Raw genomic sequence first — 22121 nt, forward strand, 5'->3', positions numbered from 1 at the left:
TAAATATAGCTGAATATTATATATGGATTTCAGGCCTTCCTATTTATAATATTGTGGATTTTTGCACTGTGTGCTTTTGATATAGTTGTGTATTAGTTATGTATTATTTCAAAACTTATTATTTACATTCTGAGGTAATGTGCGTTGAATGGGTTTCCTATAAATCCCCTCGATGTGGATTCTTGTACGTGATAAGGGGACCTCCCAGAGAAGGTTCTGTTCTTTCAGTTTACCTCCTCTTGAACCTAAACACCCACCTACGTGTTTGCCGTGCGTGGCGACCCTTGAAGGGAAAGAGAAGATGCTGGTGGTTGAGGAGTCCAACTCTAACACACGACTTTGGCCTTGAATTCCTGTAGATGGGCGGCCTTGGGATGGCCCCTCTAAGGTCAATCGGCTGGTCCACTTGGGCTAGGGTCAACCAAGTACCAGTGTTGGATGTTTTCAAAGGATGTTGTGGACACTCTATCTGATGCTGGTGTTTGGGTATAGTGCTCACGAAACCCTGGCGTTACAGCAGTGTCCTTATTTGGCATTGTAGTGAGTCCCCATGGTGGGTGGGGTCAGTAGGCAACGAAACATTCTTTATTATGGATCCCCCAAATAAAAACTTAAATGAAACAGTGAGAAACAGTTCACAGGTAAACGATCACGTCTTGAAGATTCTGAGCAGCAATCTTCAGCATCAGCATTTTCTTATATTACATTCTCTTTCAAACAAACCTTTAGGGCAAACGTCTCTCATTTTTATTCAGAAGGGAACTTGCTGTCTCTCCAAAGTCCATCAAAAAGCTTCGCTCTGGTGACATATTGGTTGAAACATTCACATCTAAACACAATAAACTTCTCTTACATTCCAAGGTGATTGAGGATACATCCATTGAGGTTATCTACATGCTACTTTGAATTTGTCACGAGGAGTTACTGTTGAGAGGGATTTGAAGAACATCCCCGAGTCGGAGATTCTCGCTGGTTTCTCCACCCAAAAGAGTTTCTGGAGTGAGATGTATCGCCACTCGCAAAGATGAAATTATGATGCTGACCAATGTTATTTTAACATTTACATCACTGCGTCCACCTGCCACCATCAAGGCAGGTTATCTTAATTGCAAGGTACGGCTAAATATTCCAAACTATCTCAGACATTTCCAATGTCAGCGATTTTGTCACTTGAAGACGTGATTCCTTGACGTGTACTCGTTGTGGTGGCAAAGACCATGATGCCTATGAGTGTGAAACAGACCCTCATTGCGTTAATTGTAATGGGTCTCACCCATCCTTCTTTCGTCCTTGCCCTAAGTAGTTGGAAGAAAAAGAGTTGCAGCGTTTGAAAACGATTCAAGACATTACTTATACTGAAGCTCGAGAGTTACTGTCCACCACTTCACCTCGAACATATGCTGCTGCATTACAGTCCACTACTACGGTGGAGGTGCAGACGGATCTCTCCTTGCCTCTGAAAGAATCATTCTCAAACCATATAAAAAGTCTTTTGACCTCCATGGTTTAGAAAGTTGGTGAATAAATGTCAACACTCGTCTCTGTCTCTTACATTCATTCCAGCAAACCCCAAGATCCACTTCCTTTGTTTCCGGGTACAGGCATTTCTTCGGCTACATCTTTTTCTCTACCCCCAAGATGCAAAACGATCATTCGTTTACATTCTCATCGGTGGAATTCTCTTCCAACAACAGACACCTGTCCAATCGACCCAGGAAAAGATCTGTGGAGGTCGATAGTCCTCCTTCGAATGAAGAAAAAAGACGTAGTTGTAAACAGAATGGCTTTCCATCCAATTTGCCTACACATGAATAAAAATGGACAGTTTGATACAATGAAACTGTCGAGGTTTACGTTCTAATCTGAATGACATCAAAGCACTAATTACATCCTACCATTCTGTATGTCTTTCCTTACAGGAAACATTTCTCAAACCTGCCAATACAGTAATCTTTCGGCAGATTTCTTTGTACAGAAATGGCAGATTGTGTGATGGACAAGTGCATGGAGGGGTGGCACTGTTGAATGATCGGTATGTGCTCACCCTGTCTTTGCCACTCGACACACTCTTGAAGGGTCTAGCCATCCATGTTTTCTTGGGTTGTGCCATCACTGTTTATTCACTCTATCTGTCTCCTGAATAGATCTATGAACAATCAAACCTTTATTATCCCCTTGAACAGTTGCCATCTCCCTTTTCAATCCTAGGGGACTTTCCTCTCTGGGAAAGTGCTGATATTGATAAGAGGGGTAGCTCCATAGAACGTATGCTCTCAGATCACATCCCTTCTCTTTCAGTACTGGTTCTTATACTTATTTTCATGCACCTAGTCAGTCCTTTACTGTTTATGATCTCTCAGTTTGCTGCCCTAGGCAGTAACCCACGAGGCAGTGATCATTTTCCTATCATTTTAAAAGAGACTGGCTGTGGCCGATGCCACCCGATCCATGTTCCCGGGTGGAAGCTGAATCTAGCCAACTAACCCTCTTTCACTACTCTCACAGAACGTGATACTGCCATAGCCTATAAGCCACTAAGAGACGACTGAAGGGCAGCAGTGACTGACTGTATTATACAGGCAGCTCCTCAATGTGTTACTAAAACATTGACTCGTTTGCTACGATATCCTCGTCCGTGATGTAATCCTGTTTGGCACATAGCATGGAAGGCTCAAAAACGGGCTTGGGATACCTTTTTAAGGTATACCACACTCTCTAACTGCATCGTTTTCAATCAGGCCCATGCACATGCTTGGTAGGTAAGACGTCAAAGCCAGAAGGAATCTTGGACTAAGTTCACAATCAGCATCTCTTCTACCACCAGTTCCAAAGTCATATGGGACAAGATTCGAAAGGCCAGTGAGCAATATAATTCTGTCCTCCTTACGATCTTGCTCTCTGATGGCCAGGAAGTAGCTGATGCCTGGAGCTTCGTCGATACTCTCGGTTAATGCTCGTCTTGTTTGGTTCCTCGAATCAAACCTCCTCTCGCCCAACCAGTATGGGTTCCGACGACAGTGTTCCACCTCAACCCACCTAATTTGACTTGAAACATCAATCAAAGAAACTTTTCTCAAATGGCAACATTTTGTATCAATATTTTTTGACCTGGAGAAGGCTTATGACACTACATGGAGGTATGGCATTTTGCGAGACCTCCACTTATATGGGTTACGTGATCATTTGCCCATTTTTATTAAATTTGTTTCGATGGAGGGCGATTCCAATTTCGTATGGGTCCACCTTACAAATATTTTTAGTTTATTAAAGGCCATTGACCATTTTAACACTATTTAAGTTTTTACTCGATAAATTAGACCTTTTTTCTATGATTCCTTTTTGAAGTACAACTAGTTCGATATGAAATTAGAAAATGTCAAATAACTCAAAACCAGACCTGGAAAGGCCAACTTCAGGTAACAAATGCTGATGTTTGAACTTACCCGTTAGTCATCCTGGCGAGTTATAATAATTAAAATTGTTACAGAAAGCCATTTAAAACTTGTATTACTGTAATTTCTCTTACTGTTGTAAACTAGATTTAAAAATAGGATTTAATGCTATTTAAGTTTTTAATTCAAAAATTATACTTTGTTTTGTTCTACCTTGATTCCTTTTTACGAATTTTAACAAGTTTATTTTACTTTTAACTTTTTACCGGATGTTTGGCGCAGATAGTCTAGTTGCTTTACGCCATAAAACTCCAAACCAACCAACCAATTCTTATAAATACGCTTCAGGTAAGAACGATATTAATGAGTAAGTTCAACTGTTTCTTGATATTTGAAAACACAAAACAATGTAGGCCATAAAATGTATTGTTTTTTTTTAATTAGCTTCAACAACAACAAAAACTTTGCTAAAATATATTATTCTCAAGTTATAACACTTGCTTAAGTTGCGTGAAGTAAGACTAATTGAAACACTTTTCAGTATGCAAAAATAGCTTGTTAATAAAATGTTTAAATTACATAACTGGATATCATAAACAAACTAAACTCAGATAATATTAATTAAGAGAAATCATTAAAAGTGTTTTAACCTTAAACTTTACTGACAGGAAAAGTTATAAAACAAGAATAATATTGTAAACATATTCCAGGGTTGGAATGCGATGTGCATCAGGAACCTGACAAAAATGAATCTCCAGTGTCCTTCCCCCTCTCAATATAATAATAATAATGTTGGTTATTCTTAAAGTTAATATTTAGGATACAACTAACCTGTGAATCATCGTGTAGATCCCACAAGCACAGTATAGTAAACATTGGTCTAGAGAGTACGTAACCTGGATATTCATTAAGAATAGCAACATTTTAGCTTGTTTTTTATTTGACTTATACTGAAAAACACACACTAAGTCTAACAGCTGGTGAAATAATCCCCCTCGTTTCCCATGCACAACAGGACTTTTAAGCTTCGGACAACGGGCTGCTAGCATTTTCGATAAATATTTCCAAAGTTGTATTCATTCGTCGATAACAAAGACTTTACTGATAAATGCTTGTCGTTTAATTATAATTTTGGCGCAGATAGCCTAATTGCTTTGCGCCATAAAATACCAAACCAACCGATTATAAATTTCTAATAAAGAGCTAAAATAGTTTTTATCTGTTGCTAAGAGACCTTCAGGTGCCGTTTCCGTTGCCATAAAGGTGTATTTTGAATCCTCTGATGGTGTAAACTCTTTCTCATAAAAAAAAGTTTTTTTAGTTATGTTATATAACACTTTTTAGTTTTTCTTTTGATTTATTATGGTTATAGAGAAACTGTTATCTAGAGCTTAAAATTACATGTTGAAGTTTTAGATTTATTCTCAAATGTTCAGTTTTACTCTTAACGATAGTAATTTGAGATTCAACAGTTGAAGGTTTTGATGCGAGGAAATCAGTTCTCTATTCTGATGTCAAGGAAACTGTCAATATCTGTGTTATTTCTGACTCTGATGTTATGAAGTTTGTTAAACGTTCAAGTTCTGATGTCTCAGAATCTGCTATTGTCGAAACTGGTTCTGATGACACGGAATTTGTTATTATTGTTGTTTGCGGATTTGTTAACAAATGATTTCCAACTTCAGTAACTTGTTGTGATAACAGTGTTTGTCGTTATTATTCTTTCTGGCTGTGATATCATAATATCTGTTACTATCTCAACTGATTTTAATGTTACAGAACTTCTTACTGTTGTTGTTTCTGATTCTGATATCATGGGATTTGCTACTGTCATCAGTGGTTCTAATATCATAGAAGTTGGTACTATTGTTGTTTGTGGATCTGAAAAAATGGAAGTTCTTACTGTCTTGACTGGTTCGGATAACACACTGTTTGTTATTATAGTTCTTTCTTGTTCTGATACCACTGTATCTGCTACTCTTTTAACTGGTTCTGACGTCATGGAATTTGTTACTGTTGTTGTTTTTGGCTCCGATATCACAGGATATATTACTGTCGTAACTGGTTCTGATATCACTGAATTTGGTACTAATGTTGTTTGTAGTTTTGATAAAAAAAGATTTCTTAATGTTAGAACTGGTTCTGATGTCACGGAATTTATTACTGTTGTTGTTACAGGCTCCGATATCACAGGATAAGTTGCAGTCGTAACTGATTCTGATATCACAGAATTCACTACTGTTCTTTGTGGTTCTAATAAAGTTAAATTTCTTGCTGTTGTAACTAGTTCTGACATCACGGAATTTATAACTGTTGTTGTTTCTGGTTCTGATATTATAGGATGTGTTACAGTTGTAACTTGTTCTGATATCACTGAACTTGGTGCTATTGTTGCTTGTAATTCTGATAAAGTATATTTTATCAATGTTGTAACTGGTTCTGACGTCACGGTATTTGTTCCTATTGTTGTTTGTGGTTCTAGTAAAATGGGATTACTTACTGATGAAACTGATTCTGATAACACGCTATTTGTTACTCTTGTTATTTGTAGCTCTGATAAAATGGGATTTCCAACTCTCTTAATTAACTCTGATATCACAGAATTCATTACTGAGATTTGTGGTTCTAATGAGGTTAAATTTCTTTCTGTCGTAGCTGTTTCTAACAAAACTGTATTTGTTGTAACAGTTTCTAAAAACTCGGCATCTGTTACTAATGTAACTGATTTTGGTGACACGGAAATTATTAAACTTCTTATGTCTGATTCTGATATCGGGTAAACAGCTGTGTTTAGTTCTGCTGTAACTGAATTTGTTGTTCTTTCTGGTTCTGTTATCACGGGATCTGTTGATTCTGGCTCGGATGTCAAAAAATGTAATATTATTTCTGGTTCTGATATAGAAGAATTGATTAATGTTCCATGAACTGGTTCTGGCAACATAGAATTTGTTGGTACTGTGCTTTCTACTTCTAACATAGCAGGACTTTTCATAGAATTTGTTGGTACTGTGCTTTCTACTTCTAACATAGCAGGACTTTTTAATATGGCAATAAATGGTTTTGATGTCACTATTTCTGATCTAGGCTTTAGTGAACCGTCTGTTCCTATCTTGAGCTCTGATGTTACGAAATAAGTTGGTGTTTTTGATTCTGGTATCATATAATTTGTTAGTGCAGTTGTTTCTGAGTGTGTCTTAACGTAGTTTGTTACTACACTTTTTCCTGTTTCTGTTCCTAGTGAAGTCTGGTCAGCATTAATATATTTATTAGTGGTCATCTGCATTTTCGATAACACAGAGAAGGCTAAGAGTGAGTCTTCTTTCATTCTTGAACTATTAATGTCTAAGAATTTTACGATTGGTTCGTTAAAATTATTTTTTAAGGTAGATGGTGTTGAACTAGAGTACCTTGTATCCACAAAGCCATTAACAGTGTTCTGGATCTGAGGGTAAACTGAAGTGTTCTCTGATCCTCTTAAGACATTATTATCTGAATATTCCGTTGTCTTGAATTCATTTTGTTCTACTATATCCTCTAAAGTTTCTGTCAGTAATGGGTTTTGGAAATTCATTCGAGTTAACTGTTGAGATTCGTTGGAATTATCATGAACTGCTTGTGTTAACGTGAGATCTGTAGTAGCGATTTCATCAAATTCATTTTGTAGCTCTGGATAGGCGCGAAAATTTCGAAACTGTAAGTTATAATGCTGGGCAGACCCGGTACAGTCTACAATGTCAGGTCTGTCGCACACCAGGAATCTCTGGTCAAACACCAAATCCGGATGGCAACAGAACACATGGTCAGCAACGCCGCCCTTATAGCCTGGACCACAGAAATGAAATATGTGACAGAAACTCTCAATGTCAACGTAATATCCTCCCAGTCTTTTTCCACTGCAGGAAAATTGAAGTGGAGGGAAATTGACGAAATGTTCTTGGTCTGTACATGCTTGCCTGTACTTCTCTTTGCTTGACTAAAAAGAAAATAATTAACTTAATCGCCAGACAGTTAATAATGGGCATATAATCCAAACCTGGTAATAGTAGTAATCTACTTTATGGTTAAGCAAAACAAAGAATCCTTTAGCTAACTTGTCTAAAACGTATATTAAAAAGTGCGTTCGTTGGAAAACAGTTGTTTACAAAATAAAGGTTAACTTTACGTTTACAACTTTCCACAGATTGTCTGCTGCCTAGGAGTGTAAAAACTTTTCAATTTAACTCTATTAATTTAGTTAGAATATGTGTTAGGCTTAGCTGTTTTTTCATTTAGTAATTAATTAGGCTTACCTGATTCTTTGCACTGACATGCCATAAGAAAATCCATGCTACTGAAAAAAATTAAAATAGAATGAAAAACAAAGACAAATATCCAATATAAAATATAAAGGAAGTGATAATTAACATTATCAAAGTAATTATAGGGAAAAAAACGAAAGACAATCTATGTTAAAATAAGTCTTACAATTATGGAGACAATGAACAAAAATCTGCCTTTATTTTTCTTAAATATAAGTTTAAATATTTGTAGACAACTTTGCGCTGACTGGATAATTACGCAGAACTAACATTGCAACCTTATTACCCTGAACGTGGGAACCTTTATTATACACCGGTCTGAAAACCATTCTTTATTGTTTCGAGGGATAAATAGATACGTGTAGGATATTATCTAGCTAAGCATACTCAGTACGTGAAGGTCACTTCGTTTGCATGGTTAAATGTTATTCGATAACAGCATCTAACAAACAAACCTTGTCTACGTTCTAAATTTCTCTCCTGATATCAGTATCATTATACTATATATAACAAGTATTTCTTATTTCATAGAGCAACTACAGACTTATGAACACAGGCAAGCGTCAGGATCTGTAACACTAAAATTTGAAGTTCTATTGCCTAATTTGTTACTGACAAGATTTTTGTTTTCAATATATTAAAATAATTCATCTTTCTGAAAATTGAAACACATACCTTCAAAAGCGTTATATTTTATTGAGAGAACAATGCATTCTAATTTTCAATTGTAATAACAGAATGTTTAATTAGCTATATATTCACACACATGCAACTTAGTGTTATTTTAGGCCTGATAAAAAGAAATTACACTTTATGTTTGTTTGTTTGTTTTGGAATTTCGCACAAAGCTACTCGAGGGCTATCTGTGTTAGCCGTCCCTAATTTAGCAGTGTAAGACTAGAGGGAAGGCAGCTAGTCATCACCACCCACCGCCAACTCTTGGGCTACTCTTTTACCAACGAATAGTGGGATTGACCGTCACATTATACACCCCCACAGCTGGGAGGGCGAGCATGTTTAGCGCGACGCGGGCGCGAACCCGCGACCCTCGGATTACGAGTCGCACGCCTTACGCGCTCGGCCATGCCAGGCCATACACTTTATGATATAACCTTATGGCTTTGAACGCTTTCCTCTTCCTTTACCTTTGGACGTCTTGACAGATTTCCCGCTGAATGTTTTTTGACTGGCCCGGCATGGTCAAGCGTGTTAAGGCGTGCGACCCGTAATCCGAGGGTCGCGGGTTCGCGCCCGCGTCGCGCTAAACATGCTCGCCCTCCCAGCCATGGGGGCGTATAATGTAACGGTCAATCCCACTATTCGTTGGTAAAAGAGTAGCCCAAGAGTTGGCGATGGGTGGTGATGACTAGTTGCCTTCCCTCTAGTCTTACACTGCTAAATTAGGGACGGCTAACACAGATAGCCCTCGAGTAGCTTTGTGCGAAATTCCAAAACAAACAAACAAACAAACAAACAAAAGCTATATATTCGTTACCGTGTTAATTCTAGTTATGGTTTATATTAGTAGCATGCTTTAATCGCAAGTTAATATTATATATGTATCGAAAGAACGAAACTTAGTATCTTGTGCTTGGAGAACATTGCAGTCATTTTAGTGTTCATTTCTCTATTGATATACAATTAGTAAGAATTTGTACTTAAAACAAGCTTTTTTTTCAGAAAGGCTTTTTAACGTTAATATAACTATATAAGCGAATCATGCGATAAAATAATACAACGTTTCCTAAAACAAAGAACTTTGCTAAAATAAATGCTTTACAAGAAAGTAAGTTTAGAATATTATCAAATAGAAATGAGAGTCATTGTTGAGATATTACAATAATTCTCCGAACTTTCTCTGTCCGCGACAAAGAGAGCTGGGTTTGTTTGTTTTTTCACTTGCAAGATAATATACAAGTATAAAATAAAACCTTTTATCAGGCTGTAACCTCAAAAGTAGAGTTTATTACAATAAACTTTATAAATTTTCGCATTAACCACCACCAGTACTGAATACTGGCCGAATTTAAATGTATGTAAAAAATTATGACGTTTCAAGTCTTGGTGTGAGTATAAGAGCAAATTACACAATATGATTCCATAAAAGGCCTATATTGTAGTACGTTGTGCAAGACTGGTTTAGTGGGAGCGGTAAAAAGGCGGGAGGCCCTGTTGCTGGACAGAAAATATGCCAATTAATGAAACGGCTACTAATAAATTCAAGAATTTTACGTAACTTTAAGAGTACAAAATTAATAACATTAATATAATACCTTCATGTTTCAAGTATATATATATACATATTTAAATTTTCAATCCAAATCAAACGTCAACTGTTATTGTTATTTGGTATCTCAGACTTAATTAACTGTACAATATTTTCAAGTACAAATAATTACTCTTGAGTAAATGATTTTAGGTATTTATTAAAAAAACATTTAGTGTTATGAAAAAATTGGATATATTTCTGAATTGTAGACAGGTTCCTAATGTATTAAAATTACACTTTTATTTTAAGATAAAATTTAATCCCAGATCTACAGAAAACTAACAAAAAAATAACTTGATAGGAATACCACCACAGGCACTTGTGTACTATCTTTTGGGGAATGTTACAAATCCAGGAACTTTGATATTCTGCTTTTATTTCTTCACTGATATACGTAATACACTTACAATTACGTATCAAATTAGATACAATTAGATACAAATTAGATTAGCATCTACAATCAATATAATTACTTGTGTAGTTACCTAATGTTGAATATCTTCCCAGCATGAACTTAGACTGCCTTGTTAATTGTTTGGAAACCTATATAACAATGGAATAGAAGTGGTTCAGTGACAAAACACATTACTCAATTATTTTAATAAGGCTTAACAATAATATGGAATTATAAGTTAGCATCACTGTCAATGCCTGAAATCACAACTACCAAAGAGGTATTAAATTTTTCAATGGAACTTGCGCTTATTTAAAAAGAAAAAGAAATTCAAAGCTGTTTGTATTCATCGATAAATCTTCTATCGGTCTATAAAAAAGTATCAAGAATCATTGCGTTTTATTTTTGTCACTAAGCCAACATACTAGATCTTAATTAACGAATCTATCTGTATCCACGACTTCTCAGAATAATAGGATGCATTTCTTTCGTTATTGCATGAGTTTCACCATAGCTGTTTAAGAAAATGCAGATGTAGTGTATTAACCCAATTACATACAGCTGCTTTAAGAACATCAGTAGTCCAAAAGTATTGTCCACTCAGATTATCCTTGAGAAGACCAGAAGATATAATCCACAACTTGTGTTAAGCAGTGGCGTATTTAGTTAGGAGCTAGAGGGGGTTCAGCCCCAGGGCCAATTGATAATTTTAATGTATGTAAAATTTCATGGGATGTTGGGCCCACAAAAATTATTAGCCCCAGACACAAATCATTAAATCCGCTATTGGTGTCAAGGTCAGATGTATAAGATAAAAGTATTTGCAATCTTGTAAATGTGTTGTATACTTCCTACCATGGAAATACACAATTATGGTGTAGATAACAATGGACTTATATTGCAGTGGCAGATTTAGAGGTAGTGATGATTAGATTGGGTCCCCCTTTTTTATACTCTTTAAAAAGTCTATATTACATTTTGGAAAATGTGTTATTAAAATAAGAAATATTTTTCAACAATATAAAAAAACAGATGGCTAACCATCACACCCTAAATCCTCACTGTACTGACCTATTAATTGGCATGCTTATTCCTCTATATGTGAATGAAATCTCCAGTTCTATATTATAGAACTTCTGTATTATAAGCGTGTCATTTTATTAGCCACTCACCGCGAAAACGGTTGGTTAGTATTTAAATATTCGAACAGCATTAAAAATAAAGTAAAAGGTAGGAAACGATCATTTGTGGCACCTAATACGAGGCCTTAAACGCTTTTTTATTAGTAATAATAATGAAAAACAAACTAAAATCATAATGACATTCAAGGAATTGTCATCGGTCCTAGAGTGGGCAAGACAGGCGTTCAGAAGAATGTAAGTAAATGTTAAAAGCTGGTTGTCTTGTTTTCAGTATTGCAGAAATATAATAAAGTAAAGAGTTAAATTTTCAAATAGTTGTTGTTTTTTCTTTTTTTAGAATATATAATGATTTCTGAACACATATAAAATTTAATAACATGGTTTGGTTTGTTTTGAATTAAGCACAAAACTACACAATGGGGTATCTGTGCTCTGCCCACCACGGGTATCAAAACTCGGATTTTAGCGTTTTAAGTCCGCAGACATACCGCTGAGCCACTGGTGGGGCGTTAATAACATGCAAAAACTATATAGAGTCATGTGAAAAAGTTGGGACACCCTATGAAAGCCTGTGTATTTTTGTAACATTTTTGGATATATAGATATTTAATCTCAATTTCAACAATACTGAGAGATTATAGGAATATAACTAAACAATTAAAACTGAAGAAAAAACTTTTCAATATATTCTGTAATTGTAATTCTACAAAAATGCATATTCACACACACCACTTGAAACACATTTTTAACAATTTTGAAACGTACCACACAACAACAAAATTTATAACTCTCAAGTCCGAACTTCGAAACCACGTGATGAACACAGAGCTTCAAAGTAAAGACAAAAAATAAATCCTGTACTAGAAAACCTCAAACATTGTTTCATTTGGTGTTTATCATTTACAGTTTGATATCTATAGTCAACTACAAACCTCACACTGATTTATATTAGATGGTAAAATGAAACGAATCACATTATCTGGTATCAATAAATAAATATATGTAAAAAAAGTTGTCTAAAAGGAATAAATCAGTCTACTCATACAAAATATTAAGCTTCGTAACTGAATTATGTACCCTTACCTGTCTGAAACGTCCTTTCTCTCTCGCTCCCACTGTTGAAATATCCAAGGCTGTTTGTCCTCTCTACGATGATTAACCCTAACTTGTGTGGGGTTTGTTGTCCTTCAAACAGCAAGTAGCAACTCAAGGACAGTTTGCAAGAAGACTGATACGTTAATTATGAAATTAACATGCCCTCTTTCTCGCAAGCGCCCTGTAGCCTGACTGGCGTTTAGAAACACAATAACCCTTAAAAAAAATATATTACGAAGCGTGTTCAAAATATACCCTCTGATATTATTGTGAAGTACAAAACGAAAAACGTGCGCATGCGTGACAAAGTTTGAAGACGGCTTGAATAGCCAAGGAAGAAAATTTTCTTTGAAGTTTAACATGATCATACAATCAAGTCGCTGGCTGCAAGCCTTCTTAGTCTCAAGGTGGGTCTCTCCTCATCATGTGTGTGTGTGGGTACTTAATCAGATTCGTATTTCAGCTATCAAACTAGTCATCCCGCAAAAGCAACAGTTTGTTTTCTTAAATTTCACGCAAAGCTACACGAAGGCTATCTGCGTGAACAGTTTCTTACATTTAGTATAAAAATGTCTCACAGTGAATGATGAGTTCTATTGTTTGTTTGTTTGTTTGTTTGAATTTCGCGTAAAGCTAACTAGGGATATTTGCGCTAGCCGTCCCTAATTTAGAAGTGTAAGAATAGAAGGAAGTTGCTAGTCATCAACACCCACTGCCAACTCTTAGGCTACTCTTTTACCAAAGAATAGTTAGATTGATCGTTGCGTTATAACGTCCCCACGGCTAAAAGAGCGAGTATGTTTGGTGTGACGGGAATTCGAACCCGCGACCCTCATCATTGCGAGTCGAATGTCTTAACCATGTCGGACCATTTCTGTTTATAACAAATATTTCTCACATTCAACCAATTCAAAAATTCTCGCTCGTGAAGTATTTCTGCACTAAACACTCTCACCTTGACTACCGAACCCGCAACAACTGGTGTTTTGTGTAATTTCCATTCGAATGAAAACCTCTAGATAGCACCTAAGTCTTCTCAGTGTATAAAATTGTTCGTTTTTGTAACAATAATTTGATAAAGTTTAAAAAATAGTAAAAAAAGATAAGGCTGCGATGATATTTAGTAACCGCACAATATGTTTTCTCGGTATTCGTTACTTAAGTTGTAGCCTGTATCATATTTCAGAGAGCTTAGGATGTTATACAAAAATAATTTTGTATATGCAGACAAGCAAGCTGACAACCAAAGTCAAGATAAGGTATCTGTGAAATAAATGTATGGGAACTAAGTTTTAATGTTCTTGACATTTCATAGGCAGTGTGATGTCATTGCAAACTCACCGCCTTTTAGAAGGACATTTAACTAACCTTTCAGTGCCAAATGTATGTTCAGTTAGATCATAAAGATGTGTTTAGATCACAAATTTATAAGTTCCGAGACGGAGATATCCGCTGTGTTTACTCGCATTTGAAAACAAAGGAATATGGATCACCTTCGGCCCAAGGACCACCCAGAAATAGTCCTTCAGCAAGTCGTATCCCAGCCATATTATAGTACCAACAGGGTATGGCTTCCGGTTATACCTGCTGTTCAACTGTCTCATAGAAGTTGGAAAATAAAATGGGCATTAATGCTATTCAGTACGAAGACATGACGGCCAAGTCGCAATAAAAATCTTGACGGATAATGTCATCGTCATAGTGAGGATCTGAGTTCTGTGGACATGACAGTGCTGAGTGTCAATCTCAAGTTACACGGCAGTCAGGTAGAGCATGACTGGACAGAGCAACAGGAGCTGTAACGATCTCGTAAGTGTCCAAAATCATTTTCATATAATATAATCAACCTCTAGAATTGTTTAAACATTCGTGTTTGTGCTTCATAATTGGAACGTTATTGTTGTTTTGTATTTCATGATTTCGTGTCTACACAAACAATATGGTGATTTCTTTATTCTTGTGAACTATTTTTATATTAGTACTGTTTTTCAGAGTTACATTACTCATATAATCATACTTAACTAAAAAGTATACACATTATTTGGATTTATTCGAAACACCTACTTAAACATAAAACTTTTTAAGATAAATAACTTCGAACTGAGTATTATTTCTTCGTTATATTAGTTGTTGTTGTTTTGTTATCTTAAAGACAGTGCCTCTATTTCTTTTGCCCCAAATGTTCAAATAAACTCCAAATTCAGTTACTGCTGGATGTTTTCTAACAATCTCCAGAACAAAATAGCTGAACACTTAATTAAAGCATTTGTTACAAACTACTTAGTTTTGTGCATCACAGTTACTTTTTAGTATTTCATTTATTTTTATAAATTTGGAATATCATAGTAATATCCTTTTCAGTGTTTAAGATTAAAATATTGTGGCATTAATACAATAAAGTGGTGTTCCCCAGTAGCACAGCGGTATGTCTGCGAACTTACAACGCTAAAATCAACGTTTCAATACCTGTGGTGGGCAGAGCACAGATAGCCCATTGTTTAGCTTTGTGCTTAATAACAAACAAACAAAAAGGTGATTTTAAATTATCCTCAATTGTTTAAAGCTTTTTTTTTTAATAAATAATGTTTCTAGTTGCGTGTTGTGCCAGTTTTGGTTTTAGCTGTCTTATTTATGACCGTTGTAAGGCAACGAGTCAATCAGTGATTCGTAATATTATTTTATTCAGACATTGATAATAAGAATTTAAATATTTACCTACCCATTCAATCCTCACGCCTTCTGGTGGATGTTTAGATACGCAAATTTGTGTATTAAAATAAAAAATTATTTCATAGATTAAGGATTCAGTTTGATGAACTAAATACCTTTTAAGAACGTAATATTTCAGATGTGGTTTTCAAAGCAATACCTCACCAGCATGGCCCGATATGGACTGGTGGTTAAGACACTTGACTCGTAATATGAGGGTCGTGGGTTCGAATCCTCGTCACACCAAACATGCTCGCCCTCTCAGCCATGGGGACGTTACAATTTTACGTTCAATCCTTCTATTTGTTGGTAAAAGAGTGGCCCAAGAGTTGGCTATTGGTGGTGATGACTAGCTGCCTACCCCCTAGTCTTACATTGCTAAATTATGGATGGCTAGTGTAGATAGCCCTGGAGTAGCTTTGCGCGAAATTCAAAACAAACCAATACCTCAGCCACTCCTTCTTCTTGTGATTTCACAAAGCATTAGGTCCACCGCTGTTACAACATTAAGTCTACGAATTTACAGCGCTAAAATCAGGGTTTCGATTCTCCTCAGTGGACTCAGCAGATAGCCCGATGTGGCTTTGCTTTAAGAAAACCAACAAACAACAAAAGATTAGAAGCTGCGATACTTTTTAGTGGGTTAGCTAGTACTTACAAACGTCTACGGTTTGTGGTTTTGTAAATTTCATCATGTCAAACATATTTCCAGATAATTCATACTTCAACCTTTCACTTTGATATTTTCTTAGAAAAAAGCAGTTGTCAATAAACGTGCATACTGTAGTGGTGTTTTTTATTATACATATGGCTCCGTTCCCTTTCACTTACATACATAGACACATTTTATTTCAAACACGATTTATTTCCCACATGGTCATTATGTTGACTGTTGAGTTATTCCTTTTCTTATGACCCGCAGTGGCACAGCGGTATGTCTGCGGACTCACATCATTAAAAACCGGGTTTCAATACTTGCGGTGGGCAGAGCAGAGATAGCCCATTGTGTAAGTTCATGCTTAATTCCAAAAAAAACTAAACTAAAAACTTTTCTTATATCCATATCATCTTAATACAATAACTGCGAGATAAAAGTCCACGTGTATAAACGAAGTAACACTTATAATCTTGAGTGTCTATGTGAAATGCAAATATGCAGTTTTACATTTCAGGGTTTGATGAAGTAATGACAATTCTTTAAATTTTTAGTTCCCAAGTAGCTCCAGTAGTTTTAAAGAATTATATTTTGTAAATAACTTTGATCAAAGTTTGTTTATTTATTGTTGTGTACAAAGTTATACAAGGACTATCTGTGCTATGTATAGACAGACGCATATCGAAACCTAATTTTTATTTGATAAGCCTTCAAGTTTGCTACCGATCCACTACCAATCGCACATACATCAAAACCCGAAGTTTACCTAGCAAGTACTGTACATATTTTAATAAACCTGTCAAACGAGAAAGCTAGTGCGTTTTAGTAACACTATCAACAATGTCTTTCATATCATACCGCTCAGCAACAAAAGTATAACCTAATATTATTGTTAGTCTATGTACAAAGAGCATAAAATAAAATGCAAAGACAACAAAACTGGAAGAATATTTGTTAATTTCTTTATTGATTAAAGAGGTTTGTTTTTATTACTAAAAACGTTAGTGATATAACAGAAAATAGCTTAATTCAGAAATGATAAAAGTTTAAAATTGAATTAATATTTTTATTTTCATGACACATATTATGTTCTTGGCTCTAGGCTTGGTGATCCTACACTTTAGTCTTTGCTTTAGGCTTGGTGATCCCACACTTTAGTCTTTGCTTTAGGCTTGGTGATCCCACACTTTAGTCTTTGCTTTAGGCTTGGTGATCCCACACTTTAGTCTTTGCTTTAGGCTTGTTATACCAACATTCACTTACTTGACAAATTTCTCGGTAATTTGACCTTTGCAACAATTGTGATTTTAAGAACTCGAGTGTGACGTGATGGTATACACGCTAGATTTTATATAGGTTTGATAATTTACGAAGTCGATAATAAAAATAAGTACATTGTGTATATTAAAGATTGTAACATAAAAAAACGAAAACAAAATGGAATATAAGTTTACCCCCAAAACACATAAACTACCATTAATGCAAGTTGCCTTTAAAATGTAAAAATTTCTTGCCACTTGTTTTTATGTCAATCCTTGTTTTGTTTTTTTTTATGAAATATTTCATGTGTGTGTGTTTTATATTCGATAATCTTTAGGCTTTTATTTCTGTAAATGTCTTTATAAATTTCATAACTAAATTTAAGTTTCATTTATTTTATAACGTATTTATCATTATATCGTGTACCGCTCACGTACTCACAAATAACTTAAAATGGGATTTTCTAATCACTGATATCAGTACGTCTTAATTATTTCTAAATTTGTTTGTTATGTCTTCTATGAAGAAAATCATTAAGTACCAGTTTTCAATGTAACGGATTTAATATTATATATTTATTTTAATATTTATGTTTGTTCCAGTTTAAAATATATTTAGAAATGTGTGTAATGTATGTTGCTAAATGTATATTGCGAAATTCCTGCATGTTCTCTAAACTTATAGAAGATTTTCAAGTGTAAGAATCAATAATACATACTTTACATTTTTACCAACGGAACTTTCTAGAACCTCGCCTAATGTTTATAAATCGACGCGTCAAGAGACAGTTTTCATAATATTATTGGTTTGTTACAGTTAGTATAATATATACACCGGAAGCTATAACTGCAATAAACATTTACTAATAACAAAACTACAGGTATTTCACGACGAACGTTTATAGTTTTCGAACGTAACAAATCATTCAACTTCAGATAATTTACTTCAAACGCTAATATTTCTGCGAGAACAGTAGATATCTTTCTCGGTGAAAAGTTAGCTTGTAAATCAAGTGAATTCAACCAAAAATAGAGCTAGCTAGCGTCTCGTAAAGTGAATTGTACGAGTGAATAAATGTAGAATTAATTAGCTCATCGTGAATCGGCGATTAAAATTTTCGGTTCCAAGCCAGATACAAGACTCAGTTTTGCTCAGTATTGTTTGTAGGTTTGTAACACTTTTGTATGTAAATCATCATTTGTAATAACAGTTATTATGAATTGTGTTGTTCTTTATATAGTAAAATATGTTAAAAAATGAAATTGTTGTGTACCAATCTTGTTGGCAAATATTATAAATTTGATACATATCAACATTCAATTAACCTTTAAACTAAACTCAAAATTTCCGGCTATTTGAAATCGCAAAATGTAACAAACGTAAACTGAAGTATACTGAGACTTTTTTGTAAGCACATAAGCTTCTGCAAGGGTATAACACCAGTTATGGGTACACAACGCTAAGATACAATCTCATACTTCTCAACAATATTGTATTTTGGAGATCAGGCCACACTGAGATGGATTGTTGTTATTGTTTTGGAATTTCGCACAAAGCTACTCGAGGGCTATCTGTGCTAGCCGTCCCTAATTTAGCAGTGTAAGACTAGAGGGAAGGCAGCTAGTCATCACCACCCACCGCCAACTCTTGGGCTACTCTTTACCAACGAATAGTGGGATTGACCGTAACATTATACACCCCCACGGCTGGGAGGGCGAGCATGTTTAGCGCGACGCGGGCCCGAACCCGCGACCCTCGGATTACGAGTCGCACGCCTTACGCGCTTGGCCATGCCAGGCCCACTGAGGTGGAAGTTTAATTTCATCTTCTCCTCTTATATGTGGAACCATTATATTTTAAATTGAAAATAGGAATTATTAAAGGATATTTGAAATCTAATTTATATTAAATATAAGCGCTTTGTGTACATAGGCTGTACATATCTTTGTGTAAGATTATATTTAAAGAAATATGCAAACGTGTTAGGACAAAGTCAAAAATTAGATTTCAGACAACTTTCAAAGAACAATGGAAAATAAATCACAAATGAAACCTCAACAATTTATTAATCTTCATATCTCATATAACAGAAATTCAGTGGTAATGCTTGACTTCAGCAAACAGTTAATATTTAGTGTGTCCTTTTTGGATTTTGCTTTAATAAGTACAGTCTTCCAGGCATTGTTGCAATATATTTAAACAAAGTATTCTTTGGGATTTTACTCAAAATGTGTCTAATACTTGCCCATAAAGTTTCTTTGGGAGTGACTTTTGACCTATCAAATATCAGATTTACTCAGTTTGATTAAGATTGGGGCACTGTGTGGCTATTGCATTATTTCAATGATTCCAGCAGCTTGTTTCTTATCTAAGTAACTTCTGCACATGTTGGATGAGTGTTTGTAGTCATTATCTTCTTCAGTAGGATCCTTTACCAATAATACACAAACCACTGTATCTGATGGTATTTGCGCTGGTCAATTATTCCATCTATTTTGCTAATATCTCCTTTCGCTTCAAAATAAAAACACCCTTAAACCATCACACTGCTTCCCTCATGCTTTATGATGGGTGGTATTCATTGAGGTAAATATAGTTTACCTTTCTTCCACCGGACGTACAACCTATGCTTTGAACCAAACATTTCAAACTCGGACTCGTCCGTCCATAATACCTTTTTCCAATCATCAGTAGTCCAGGTTTGTACTTATTTAGCAAATTTCTTTCTCTTGACTATATTTGGAGATCAAAGTAAAGGTTTTTTTAACTGCTACACGACCAAATATTCTATTCTCATCGAACTTTTGTGATACTGTAGATCTGGACACTTCTGTCATATTGTACATGGTTGTTTATCTCATACTTGAAATCAGTGGCAGGCTTCATTCTGTTCTGAAGGCTGTTTAAACAAAGATACTTAACATCTGTATCATTGAGTTCTGTCTCTTCCTTTCCTATTTTCAAATTTACCTGTTTCGATCTTACAATCTAAGGTGTACTTGACAATGTTTGGGGAGCATTTCAAAAATGTAACAATTTGTTGGAAAGTTCAAAGACCATGACGTAAAATTTTTATTCAAACTCTCTGCTCTGCTAACAATTCTCTAAGCTTTTTGAGCTGTGGCACGACAACAAAATTTAATATATAGTTTTAAACCTTGTTTTTATCAAGGTTTATTTGTGGTGTGCTATTAAATTGATTTCTTCACATGCTAGCTTCTTTCTACATAGTTCAGACGATGCATGGAAACCATGGAAGTTATTTCACACCCTAAATTACATCAGTATGCTCATTCAAGTAGAACCGTTATGACATACCCTTGGTACAAATATATGGGAATTTTAAATAATAATAACTTTTCTCATCTTAGTTCGTTCAGTTGTCAATAGAGATCAGTGAAGCATTATCATAGTGTTGACATTTACATTATGTAATGGCATAGAAGAATTGCGCCTATAAAATGGAAAAAAATTACAAAATATTATTTCGTCCTAACACTTTTGCGCAGTACTTTTAAGAGGTCCAAATTTTCGAATTAACCCATCTTGAATGTACATGCCTTTTTCGATAGTGGAAATTCTGCCCCTTTTGAGACCCTCAGCGGTAAGTCATAATACTTCTAGTGGGAAGAGCTCAGATACCCCCTTGTGTAGCTCTGTGTTTAACAGTAAATAAATGTCCCTTGTGAACGTTTAACATTACGATTTTTTTGAAATAACTTTGAAAAATAATACTTAGTTAATGCAATTATCTTTCCCAATGAAATACTTAAAACGTACCAGTTATTAATATTTCATGTAGTTTACAGGTATTTTCACAAACCCAGTTTTAATAAATCGGAATGCTGCAGTAATACTAATAATTGTAATGGAAATTACTTTCGTTTGTTTTGAATTTCGCGCAAAGCCACACGAGGGCTATCTGCGCTAGCCGTCCCTAATTTAGCAGTGTAAGACTAGAAGGAAGGCAGCTAGTCGTCACCACCCACCGCCAGCTCTTGGGCTACTCTTTTACCAACGATTAGTGGGATTGATCGTCACATTATAACGCCCTCACGGCTGAAAGGGCGAGTATGTTTGGAGTGTAGGGAATTCTAACCCCTTCAGATTACGAGTCGAGTGTCTTAACCCACCTGGCCATGCCGGGAAAATAGAAACTAAAAGGAAGCATCAGTGTTTGAATAAAAACGTTCTTTTGTTTCTTTTCACCCAACCTTCTAATTTCATGTTTTATTTGTAAATTTTTATTAAACTTGAAGCATGACTTGTGGAAGGTTCTACAATTGGTCCACCATTGGGATTCGGTTCTATTGTGAGCTATACGGTAGAATAAGCGCAACAACTTCCATAAATGTGAAGTTGAGTGTTGTTAAGTACTCGTTGTTATTTTAGTGCTAAGCTGCTCAATGCTGTGTCTGCACTCTGCCCATCGCAAAGAATCGAACACCATATTTTTAAATTGAGAGACTTATTGAATGGGGTTGTGGAAGTGCAATGTACTTTTAGTCAGCACAAATTATATTTTTTGTGAATACTGTTAGAACCATTTTTTTTAGGGGGAGACCTAGGGAAAAATAACTTTTCTTTGTCTGTCTTCTTTGAAATTATGCACAAAGTTACACAATGGGCTATCTGTGCTCTGCCCACCATCGTTATCGACATTTGGTTTCTAGCGGTTTGGGTCCAAAGACATATCGCTGTGCTACTGGGGAGTTTTTATTTGTTTTTTCGACGCATTTTTATACAAAAAACGAAAAAGGCCAAGAAAAATTCACCAAGTATTGATCCAAAGGTGATAAACTTCCTAATTGGATCACCTGACACACAATACTCTGCCAACGGTTGTGATGGTTTTAGCACTTTTATCTTCATTTACGCTTTTTCGTTAATGAATATCCAGAAATACC

The 22121-nt window shown here is 35.4% G+C and overlaps 2 protein-coding genes across 5 annotated transcripts in view; one reads left to right on the top strand and one right to left on the bottom strand.

Annotated features, from left to right (window-relative positions):
- Positions 1-3814: 3814 nt before the first annotated feature.
- Positions 3815-12852, bottom strand: LOC143258468 (uncharacterized). 2 transcript variants are annotated; one of them, XM_076517484.1, is made up of 4 exons: positions 12579-12852; positions 10445-10502; positions 7682-7719; positions 3815-7365 (listed from the first exon to the last, which is right to left on the bottom strand). In XM_076517484.1, the coding sequence occupies exons 2-4, from the start codon at positions 10467-10469 to the stop codon at positions 5074-5076; spliced, it is 2355 nt and encodes a 784-aa protein (XP_076373599.1). In that variant the 5' UTR covers positions 10470-10502; positions 12579-12852; the 3' UTR covers positions 3815-5073. The 2 variants fall into 2 exon arrangements, with proteins under 2 accessions (XP_076373599.1, XP_076373598.1); XM_076517483.1 differs by having other exon boundaries at positions 7682-7722.
- Positions 12853-14296: 1444 nt separating this feature from the next.
- Positions 14297-22121, top strand: part of LOC143258469 (adiponectin receptor protein-like) — a 65218-nt gene continuing 57393 nt past the window's right edge. The window contains exon 1 of one of the 3 annotated variants that reach the window (XM_076517489.1): positions 14297-14399. The gene's annotated coding sequence lies outside the window, so the exon portion shown is untranslated. The remainder of the gene's footprint in view (positions 14400-22121) is intronic. The other 2 variants (XM_076517485.1, XM_076517487.1) reach the window with 2 other exon arrangements.

The sequence above is a fragment of the Tachypleus tridentatus genome, chromosome 8, assembly GCF_004210375.1.
Source record: "Tachypleus tridentatus isolate NWPU-2018 chromosome 8, ASM421037v1, whole genome shotgun sequence".
NCBI lineage: Eukaryota > Metazoa > Arthropoda > Merostomata > Xiphosura > Limulidae > Tachypleus > Tachypleus tridentatus.